The sequence below is a fragment of the Tursiops truncatus genome, chromosome X (assembly GCF_011762595.2).
Source record: "Tursiops truncatus isolate mTurTru1 chromosome X, mTurTru1.mat.Y, whole genome shotgun sequence".
Lineage (NCBI taxonomy): Eukaryota > Metazoa > Chordata > Mammalia > Artiodactyla > Delphinidae > Tursiops > Tursiops truncatus.
In genome coordinates this window covers 98,565,359-98,576,638 of record NC_047055.1, presented here as the reverse complement: position 1 = coordinate 98,576,638, position 11,280 = coordinate 98,565,359, and the positions used below count along the sequence as shown (strand labels likewise).

Sequence of the window (11,280 nt, the reverse complement as noted above, 5' to 3'; positions counted from 1 at the left end):
ATTACATACCCATATTATAGGCAGGGAAATTGTTTTAACTTATTTGTTAGTGAAAATGACATAATTAGGACTTGTCTAGTGCTCTATTTTTATTGAAAGGGACTGAGCTGCTAAAATAAAGTTGTTTAAAATCTGTCTTTTTAAAAGTAAATGCAAAGCTTTCTTAAAGCGTTTTGCTTTACTGTAAGAACCTCAATCCTCCAATGATTTGTTCAGATTAAGTTAACTCTTCTTTTGTGTCTGAGTCGTCCAAGTGGGGCTTTCAAGTGTTTTCACTGTGCAAACCCTCGTAATGATATTTCACAATAAGTGGTTGTGTCTGCTGGAGTTAGGAGTGAAGAATAGGTCAGTAGGATATCTTGAGAAAGTTACGGAGAGTAAAGGATTTTCTGATTTCTCTGGCTGGGGATGGAGGTTATATTAATTTAAGGAGCAGAGCCTCTGCTCTGTATTTTCATCTTCCCAGGTTTTAAAGTAGGCTGGGCTCCCCAAAGAGAACCATGAGTTCTAATACATACAGACTTTCAAACGTTTTTCTCCTTTTGGAAGCTGGAGCTGAGTCTCTGGCTTCAGATCGCCTGGTGTGAATCCTAGTTTTGCCTTTTCCTAGCTATATGCCCATGGTCAAGTTACTTAACCTCTCTTAGCCTCAGTCGCCCCATTCCTGAAACTGGGATGATTATAGTCTCTAACTCATAGGGTTGTATCGAGAATTAATGAGAAATGAGATGAGATCATCTTCATCACTGCACCATAAGCAAGTTATCAATAAACGTTTCTTGACATAGGAGGTTGTGAATTTCCCTATTAGGGTCACTGAATAAGTTTGAGAAGCACTGTCTTGGAGCCATCAATATCTAAAGAGAAACAAATGACCCATGAATTATAAGAAACAACCCATAAAAAAAGATTTGAGAGCAATCTAATAACAGGGAATTTTATAAGCTTTTCTGTGGCCTCCCAGAGTGAATGTAAGTTAAAATGTCCCTCATAATCAGCAATGAAAAATATATTCATAAGCTCTGATTTATTTTCCATGGCTTCTCCATTTAAGTCTGACCTGGTAGACCAACATTAATTATTTTAAGAAATAAAATAAGCTAATCAAATTTAATTTTTTTTCTTAATACCCTTATGGGGGAAATTAATCAAAGGTCCACAGTTCAAGTATGGAGGTTCCTTAAAAAACTACAAATAGAACTACCATATGACCCAGCAATCCCACTACTGGGCATATACCCTGAGAAAACCATAATTCAAAAAGAGTCATGTACCAAAATGTTCATTGCAGCTCTATTTACAATAGCCCGGAGATGGACACAACCTAAGTGTCCATCATCGGATGAATGGATAAAGAAGATGTGGCACATATATACAATGGAATATTACTCAGCCATAAAAAGAAACGAAATTGAGCTATTTGTAATGAGGTGGATGGACCTAGAGTCTGTCATACAGAGTGAAGTAAGTCAGAAAGAGAAAGACAAATACCGTATGCTAACACATATATATGGAATTTAAGAAAAAAAATGTCATGAAGAACCTAGGGGTAAGAGAGGAATAAAGACACAGACCTACTAGAGAATGGACTTGAGGATATGGGGAGGGGGATAGGTAAGCTGTGACAAAGTGAGAGAGTGGCATGGACATATATACACTACCAAACGTAAAATAGATAGCTAGTGGGAAGCAGCTGCATAGCACAGAGAGATCAGCTTGGTGGTTTGTGACCACCTAGAGGGGTGGGATAGGGAGGGTGGGAGGGAGGGATACACAAGAGGGAAGAGATATGGGAACATATGTATATGTATAACTGATTTACTTTGTTATAAAGCAGAAACTAACACAGCATTGTAAAGCAATTATACTCCAATAAAGATGTTAAAAAAAAAGTATGGTACTGGCACAAAAACAGAAATATAGATCAATGGAACAGGATTGAAAGCCCAGAGATAAACCCACGCACATATGGTCACCTTATTTTTGATAAAGGAGGCAAGAATATGCAATGGAGATAAGACAGCCTCTTCAATAAGTGTTGCTGGCAAAATTGGACAGCTACATGCAAAAAAATGAAATTAGAACACTTCCAAACACCATACACAAAAATAAACTCAAAATGGATTAAAGACCTAAATGTTAGGCCAGACACTTTAAAACTCTTAGAGGAAAACATAGGTAGAACACTCTATGATATAAATCACAGTAAGATCCTTTTTGACCCACCTCCTAGAGTGATGCAAATAAAAGCAAAAATAAACAACTGTGACCTAATGAAATGTAAAAGCTCTTGCACAGCAAAGGAAACCATTAACAAGATGAAAAGACAACCCTCAGAATGGGAGAAAATAATTGCAAATGAAGCAACTGACAAAAGGATTCATCTCCAAAATTTACAAGCAGCTCATGCAGCTCAATATCAAAAAAACAAACAACACAATCCAAAAATGGGCAGAAGACCTAAATAGACATTTCTCCAAAGAAGATATACAGATTGCCAACAAACACATGAAAGGATGCTCAAATCCCTAATCATTAGAGAAATGCAAATCAAAACTACAATGAGGTATCACCTCACACCAGTCAGAATGGCCATCATCAAAAAATCTACAAAGAATAAATGCTAGAGAGGGTGTGGAGAAAAGGGTACCCTCGTGCACTGTTGATGGGAATGTAAATTGATAACAGCCACTATGGAGAACAGTATGGAGGTTCCTTAAAAAGCTAAAAATAGAACTACCATACAACCCAGCAATCCCACTACTGGGCATATACCCTGAGAAAACCATAATTCAAAAAGAGTCATGTACTACAATGTTCATTGCAGCTCTATTTACAATAGCCAGGACATGGAAGCAACCCAAGTGTCCATCGACAGATGAACGGATAAAGAAGATGTGGCACATATAAAGAATGGAATATTACTCAGCCATAAAAAGGAAAGAAATTGGGTCATTTGTAGAGTCATGGATGGACCTAGAGACTGTCATACAGAGTGAAGTATGTCAGAAAGAGAAAAACAAATATCGTATGCTAACATATATATATGGAATCCTAAAAAAATAAAAATGGTTCTGAAGAACCTAGGTGCAGGACAGGAATAAAGACGCAGTCGTAGAGAATGGACTTGAGGACATGGGGAGTGGGAAGGGTAAGCTAGGATGAAGTGAGAGAGTGGGATGGACATATAATACACTACCAGATGTAAAGTAGATAGTGGAAAGCAGCCACATAGCACAGGGAGATCAGTTTGGTTCTTTGTGACCACCTAGAGGGGTGGGATAAGGAGGGTGGGAGGGAGACGCAAGAGGGAGGAGATATGGGGATATATGTATATGTATAGCTGGTTCACTTTGTTATAAAGCAGAAACTAACACACCATTGTAAAGCAATTATACTCCAATAAAGATGTTTAAAAAAAAAAGTAACAACAGTAAAACCCAACAAGCTGAATCCCACTAAAGCTATATAAAAATAGCTTTAGTGGTTTCATTTATTCAACGGTCTTTTCCTGAATGCCCACTATGTGCCAGGCATTACCACTGCGCCACCAGGGAAGCCCAATGTGCTTCTTTTTTTTTAGTATTTGAATCTATGCCGTGTCTCATTTTAAAACAAAGGTACTGGGCTTCCCTGGTGGCGCAGTGGTTGAGAGTCCGCCTGCTGATGCAGGGGACGCACGTTCGTGCCCCGGTCCGGGAGGATCCCGCGTGCTGCGGAGCGGCTGGGCCCGTGAGCCATGGCCGCTGAGGCTGCACGTCCGGAGCCTGTGCTCTGCAGCGGCAGAGGCCACAGCAGTGAGAGACCCGCGTACCGCAAAAAAAAAAAAAAAAGTGCATTAAAATTCTAGGTGTCATTAATTCCACTTAGTCCATGAATAATCTCTTCCTTCAAACACCAAACATCTAAGAAACAGAGGAATTAAATATGTTTTATGCTAATAATAACAGCACATGAGTGGATGAAACGAATTGAAATGAAGGCATAAATGGTGGATTCTGTCTTACTCTCATATTCCCGTCTCAGAAAAGGAATGTAAATAAACAAAATAAATCTAAAGGGCTTTAAAATGATTCCATATCAAGATGGATTAGGTGATGCAACCATTTTATTCAAAGACAGCACAGCAATAAAATTATAAGCTTTCAAAGAGCAAATGAAAAATCCCTCACTGGACCTTCTGTTGGAGACTTTGGGCCATTGGACCTCAGGATAGGTTATTGTGTTTTGCATATGCTTCATAATACACTACTGAGTATTTCATCACTGTGATCAATAAAGCTTTATGGACTGACCTTGCAGATCAAGAAATCGAAATGCAGAGGTAAGTCTATAAAAGACAGAAAGGTATAGTATTGCAGTACTCATCCTTTTAATTTGCTTCTCACATTTCTCCCGAGCCATGGAAAGAATGGCCTACAAATTCTCATGAGCAATACCTAACACACTAATTATTTATTTCAACAGTCTTGCCGTTCATGAATATATTTGAAGATAAATATGAATGAAAGTTTTAATTATAGAGGTAGCCATCTCTTTTACTTTTTAAATAAAAGAAAAATGGCAGATCTATATGTAATCCAGTTATAGAGTCTAGAAATATAGACACTGTAGAATGCTATCAAGGACATCTTCAATTTGCAAGTAACAATAAAATAATATCTGTTTTTCAAAATTTAGGAACACTCTGAAGATTGATATGCAGCACTCTTCAGGATGGATTATTAATTAGAGGAAAAAGCAAATAGCAAAACAATATGTACTTTATTATCACATTTATGTAATTTACCTAAATTTCATTTATGTAAAGCAAATGCACAATTATATCCATACAAAATTAATTCATAATAAGGTTATATGGTGGTGCAGGTAACAGAGAGGATTGAAAAGGCAAGACAGAATTTTGTTTTGAGTGTACTGTTTGAAATGTGTGCAGTGAGAACATAGTCATAGAGCACCACTTTAGTACTTTAACTCTCATCAGTAGCAAATCACTTGCAAAACACTTCAGCACCTCCCTATGCTCCAGGCTCCTCATCCATAAAATGACAATTTCTAAGGTTCTGCCCTGCTTATTTCAATTATTTATCCAGTGATCAGATGTCAGGGGGCAACTGGGTCCGGCCCACATTAACCTAGTGGGCCCATGCTGGTCCTTAGCACTCCTCCTCTACATGATTATATGAAGTGATACAGCATTTCCAATGGGAGTGGCAAGACCACTTAGCAATGTGTCTATACAAGGCTCTTTCCTATAGAAAGTTAAGTCTTTTAGAAAAGGTTTCCAACTGTCTGGAGAAGGGACCCAACGGGAAGGTGACTTTTGTTTTGTTTTGTTTCTGTTTCTGTTTTTTAAATTCACGGTGCTTCATCTTCACTACCCAGCATCCAGCCTGAACTTGGACTCAGGGACTCAGTCTGTATGAGGGTCACACAGGGGCAAAAGCATAGAGATTGGCAAGGCGGTGGCATCGTCTAGGAAGTAATTAATCAAAAAGACTAGAGCCAAGATATGGACCCTAAGTGAGAACTGTGGGAACCACTTACCCCAGAAGAGAGGGACCCCATAGAGCCTGCTCCTGTTGTCAACCTTGGAAGACTCCCAGCAGAGGTGGCTAGAAATGGCCTCGGGAATCTAAAGGTGGTGATAGAGGGCCTTGAGTTGAGGAGATGCAGCCTCAGGTTAACAGAGGGAGGAGCCTCAGGCCATGTAAGGCCCGGGTAAGACACTGAGTCAGAACTGAGGAATGGAGGGCACTCTAAGAGTTATGCCACCCCGTTGGCGATGGGGAGCCCGGGGATAACTATTAGACAGAGGCTCCCTCTGACTTTGTCCTCTCGCGAGTTTGACCCGGGTGAGGGTCTTGGTGTATGGGGTACAACCTCAGCTCTGCGGAGGGAGGAATCCTTGATCCTGCAGTGATTCTGGGTGAAGACACCGAGTGCGTTAAGTACCCCAGAATACAAGGAGCCCCACAGAACCTCACTCCTGCTGTCGTTCCCGCGAGAACCAGGCACCACTTCGCGTGGGGGGAGGAGGCGAGGGGGAGCGGAGCGGAAGGGACACGCCCTGACGTCCGGGAGGGCAGTTGACGAAGGCAGATATTGAAAGCTGAGGGTTCTATTCGCGGAATGAGTAGCCCTGCGAGTGGTCAAGTGGCAAGGTGAAGACCCTGAACGAGGGAACTAACCACCCCAGAAGAGAGGGGCGGCCCGCTGAGTAAAGCCCCGTCCCTTTTGTCATCCCGGGGAGCCCCCGGAGTAACTAGAGCTTCAGGAATCTGAGGGCAGCATGGCCACTCGGGGCGTGGCCACGATTCAGCAGAGGGAGGAGGCCCTGGCACAGGGGAGTTTCAGGGTAAGGTGGGCAAGGGGAGTGAGGTGACCAGCTCCGCAGAGTAGAGGGGACGCTGCAGGTAAAAGTGCAGCCCCCCGTCTGCAGCCCTCGGCGCCGCGAGAATAACTGTCAGACTGAGTTGCCCCCTGACTTCCACCTTGGGTTTGCAGGAAAGTGAGGCCTGTTCTGAGGACTGCTGCCTCGGGTGAGCGGAGGGAGGAGTCTGAGACCCTGCCGGGAGTCAAGGTAAGATGTTGAGTGGGACTGAGGAGATTTCTTCCCCAGAATGGAGAAGGGTCCTCAGAATTCTCTTGTGAGTCCCAGGAGGAGGAGGGGCTGGCCAGGAGTGACTTCCTCTGACTTTCGGGATATGAGGATGATGATGATATTGTTCTGAGAGGTGTGGCCCCAAGTAATCAGGCCCTGCCAGAAATCAAGTTAAGATGCTGAGCAGGGACTGGGGGAATCACACCCTGGAGAACAGTGGGGGCCCCATAGAACCCTGTCCCTGTTGTCACACTGGGTAGGCCCTGGAATAGTTGTCAGACTTTGGTGCTTTCTGATTTTGGTTTTGGGAATCTGAGGGCTGTTGTCTCAAGTTAACAGAGAGAGGTGTCTCAGTCTCTGTCAAGGTCAAAAGTCCTGACCTTTAGTGAGGATTGTGGGGACCACACACATCAGAACAACAGAGCCCCAACAGCTGTGCTCCTTTGTCACTTCTGGGAGGCCCGGGCAGGTATGGCCCCATGAGCTGCCCCTCACTTCTCTCCCCTGTCTGTCTCCTCTGTGACTTCCTGGCTGAGAGGCTCTGAAAAAAGCTGTCAGTGTGAGTTACCTCCTTTCTTCTTCGTAAGTCAAGTGTCTCAAGAAGATTTACGCCTCTTTTTGAGGTGACAATCCTTGGGTCAGTAGAGGAAGGAGTCCCAGACACTCCCTGGGATCACAGTGAGGACTCTGAACAAAGACGGAGGGGACCACCCACTGCAGAACAGAAGGGATCCCACAGAGCTTGACCCCACCTGCCCTGTTATCAGCTTTAGGAAGCCTTGGGCTAGGTTGGCTGGCTGCACCCTGAAGAGCCTTCTCGCTCCCTCCTTTGCTTCCTACAGTTCAGGACAGGAGACCTGTGAGGCTTGAGTACTGCCCTAAGGAAAAGATGGATGGAAGCCACTCTTTTCAGAGCTGCCACAGTTGAGTTAACAGATGAGGCCACTCACATCCTCCCTTTCTCCCTAGGTGGTGGTCCTCTTTTACCCAATCTCCTGCCCACATTCCTGTCTGTTGCTGCCGACCAGAGTGAACATGTCTCAGGGTCAAGAGATTCCACATTGCACGCAGGAACAGCACCATGCCCTCAGTGAACCCCAGGGCCTGGAGGCTGCACAGGTCTCCAGGGCGCTGGAGGAGACCTCTCCCTCCTCCTTCCATACTCTAAAGCTTGCCTATTTGAATGAGGCTCTGGCTGCTGGGGCACCCAGTACTCCCCACACTCCTCAGAGTGCCTACTCATGTTACACTGTCATTACAACCATCTCATCAAGCAAATCAGATGAGGTCTCCAGCAGCCAGGAAAGGGAGACTGGGTCAACTTCTTCCAAGTCTCTGTCAGAAACTGAGAACTTGCCCACAGACCCTCTAGATGAGAAGGTGATTTTTTTGGTGCAGTTCCTGGGGCAAAAGTATCAAATGAGAGATCTGATCACAAAGGCAGACATGATTGATGATGTTATCAGAGAGTACAAGGATGACTTCCTTGAGATCCTCAGGAGAGCCTCTGAGTGCATAGGGCTGGTCTTTGGTATTGATGTGAAGCAAGTGGATCCCACCAGCCACAGCTATGCCCTCATCAACAAACTAAGCCTCACCTATGATCTGAGGCTCAGTGGTGACGAGGGCATGCCCAAGACCGGCCTCCTGATACCTCACCTATGATCCGAGGCTCAGTGGTGACGAGGGCATGCCCAAGACCGGCCTCCTGATAATTATCCTAGGTGTGATTTTCATGAAGGGCAATCGTGCCACTGAGGAGGAGATCTGGAAAGGGTTGAATATGATGGACTTATATTCTGGGAGGAAGCATTTTATCTTTGGGGAGCCCAGGAAGCTTATCACCAAAGATTTAGTGGAAGAACAGTACCTGGAGTACTGCCAGGTACCCAATAGCAATCCTCCACACTATGAATTCCTGTGGGGTCCAAGAGCCCATGCTGAAGCCAGCAAAATGAAATTGCTAGAGTTTTTGACCAAGATCTATGAATATGACCCTACTTGCTTCCCATCCCAGTTTGAGGAGGCTTTGAGAGATGAAGGAGAGAGAGAGCCTGAGCTAGAGTTGCAACCAGGGCTGGCAATGCTGCCATGGCCAGGGCACTTTCCAGTGCCATATCCAGTAGCTCCTCCCAGCCCTAGTGAGGTCTGAGGCTGATTCTTCACTTTGTCATTGAAGAGAGCAGTTAACTTCCTAAGTAGTTGAGAGCTGGAGTGTGGCTGTCGGGAAACTATACTTTCTGTTTCTCTTCTATATAGTTAACATGGAGGTTTATTTTCTTTTTGGAGTGAGTTAGTTTTCAAATGTTCCTTTTAATATAACATTTCATTAGCTTCAGAATCTTAAGTTTATGAATGACATTGGTCATACATTTATTGCTATTTATGGAATTTAAGAATACAAGTTTTGTTTGTTTGTAAAACAAATTGTAAAACTGACCATCTTCTTTGTGATCTGGAAGAGATAACATGACATTAGAATAGGCATTTCCTTGGCAGTGTCAAAGAACTCAGCAGTAAAATAGTTGGGATCAAGAAAAAAAAAAAACGAAAAGATGGTCAATTCTTGGCTTCCCTTATCCTGTTTAATCTTCTGTTCTGTAAAATTAGATGACATATATATGCCTTTGCTTATCTTGTTTAAGAATGTAAGAGAAATAAATCTTAATAAATTAGACCCCGTGTACAATGGCTCATTTATTCTCCAAACATTAAATCATCATGTGCTCTTTGGAAAGCACTGTGTTAATACTGGGCATGCCCAGATAAACAAGACTTACTACCCACCCATAGAATTTTAGAGTCTAGGAGCAGGAATCATGTAAAGACAATGGTGGATATCCTTTAATACCAAAAGAAAAATTAAAAAGGAATCAGGAGCTGGGGAGTCCATATGAGGGCTGTCAAATATAAATGTCCTGAGACAAGGCAGGCTGAGGCCTTGGGAAACTGCAAGTCCTCCACTGGGAGTTAATTTAATTTAATTTTTTTATTTTTATTGGAGTATAGTTGATTTGCAATGTTGTGTTAGTTTCAGATGTGCAGCAAAGTGAATCAGTTTTATATGTATATCTCCATTCTTTTTCAGATTCTTTTCCCATATAGGTCATTACAGGATATTGAGTAGAGTTCCCTGTGCTATACAGTAGGTCCTTGTTAGTTATCTATTTTATATATAGTAGTGTGTATATGTTAATTGAGCTCTATGATACACTAGATGAGGCTGGGGAAGTGGTGAGCCAGGGGTGTGTCTCAGAGTTGAGAGACTTGGAATGGAATGGAAAACTGTTCTTACCAGTTACTTTGGGATCATGGGTAAACCAGATCCCTTCTAGGATAAGAATGGAAGATATCCTGCATTATTGTCCAAATGCAGTTGAACATAGTACACAAATTAGGCATTTTATGATTATCATCTTCAAGGAGTTTGTGAGAAATAAAGGTGATACTTTCTTGAGCTGAGATACCTAGAAGCCACTGGGCTGGCACTCTTTGCCTTGGGCTGGGAGGTCCAGCGTCCACACCATTCAAGGGACATTTTAAATAGGTTATGTTCAGTAAAATTTGGCAAAATCTAAGTAACGTCTGTATTTTTGGAGGAGGCAAACGAATGAAAATAGGAACGGACTGTTGGAAGGGCAACTGGGAGGGAAGGAAGGAGTTGGTCCTTGACACAAGTTCTAGGATCCAGTTGGGAAATACTCCCCCAAACCCAAATTAAATAATGCATCCCCTAATAAAGAAGATTTAGTAAGGCTTTCTTGGTAAGCAGCAATTTTGGCTGATTTGGTGGGCCATGTCCCAGAGCAGGGCATATTCTCTGACATCTGCTGGATAAATAAATCCCAGAGGGGAAAGTGCTAGTTCCTGGGGTTAAAATAATCATAATAATAACTGCCATCATTAAAAACCCATTGCATACCATGCACTGTACCAGGGGCTTTACATACAATACATACATTCTAAAAGTCCTACATACAAAACCCTTTCACAGATGAAGAACACAAGGCTTGGAGAGCTTGGGAATGTACCCAAGTTCGCAGGCCTAATATGTGACAGAGTTGGAACTAGACCTCTGGTTTGAATTCTTCTAGAGCCCATGCTATTCCACTCCTCTTAGCCTGAGGTCACCATTCTGTCTGTTAACTCATTTCTTACTATTCCATAATGCCTCTCGGGGGATAAAAAGTACCTTGTAGCCAAAGTACTAAAAGTGGATATAAAGAAGGGATGTGAAAATGAGAATCAAACACAATTTGGAGATTGTTTGTTGGATTCATTTACCCAGGGTGCTGTTACCTCAACACCAAGGTTCCTTGAGAGCTGCCTCTGATCAGTAGCTGGCATGTGTGTTCAGTCCGAACACTTTCCCACATTACAGCTCCCTTCCCCTGGGTCTTCCCCAGTGTGCCTTCCTGGCTAACTGTGTAACCTGATCTGCTGACCAGCTCTTCACTGCATCCTCCTCTGAACATTGCATCCTGATCCCAGTAGAGCAGACAGCCCAGAACCACCTTCCTTCTCCCTGACAGAGTATTCCAACTTCCTGCAGGCATTCTTGGCTGACATTTACTATGGGATCCCTCTGATAGCAATAGCCCCTTCTATGTAAAGTTCCCTTTGAACAGTGAAGTTTAGGTACATGGTCAATCTCCTATGGGCTTCTTGGCACAGAA

At 43.1% G+C, this 11,280-nt stretch overlaps 1 protein-coding gene across 1 annotated transcript; it reads left to right on the top strand.

The window, feature by feature from the left end:
- Positions 1–7,639: 7,639 nt before the first annotated feature.
- LOC101318826 (melanoma-associated antigen B16-like) lies at positions 7,640–8,756 on the top strand. The gene is made up of 2 exons (XM_004322522.2): positions 7,640–8,214; positions 8,276–8,756. The coding sequence occupies exons 1-2, from the start codon at positions 7,640–7,642 to the stop codon at positions 8,754–8,756; spliced, it is 1,056 nt and encodes a 351-aa protein (XP_004322570.1).
- Positions 8,757–11,280: the final 2,524 nt, after the last annotated feature.

What these genes read in the sequence shown, in the direction of transcription:
- LOC101318826 (XM_004322522.2), top strand. Translation starts at nt 7,640, where the DNA reads ATGTCTCAGGGTCAAGAGATTCCACATTGCACGCAGGAACAGCACCAT. An exon ending in AGCCTCACCTATGATCTGAG is followed by an intron (nt 8,215 to 8,275) that starts GCTCAGTGGTGA and finishes CTATGATCCGAG; the next exon opens with GCTCAGTGGTGACGAGGGCA.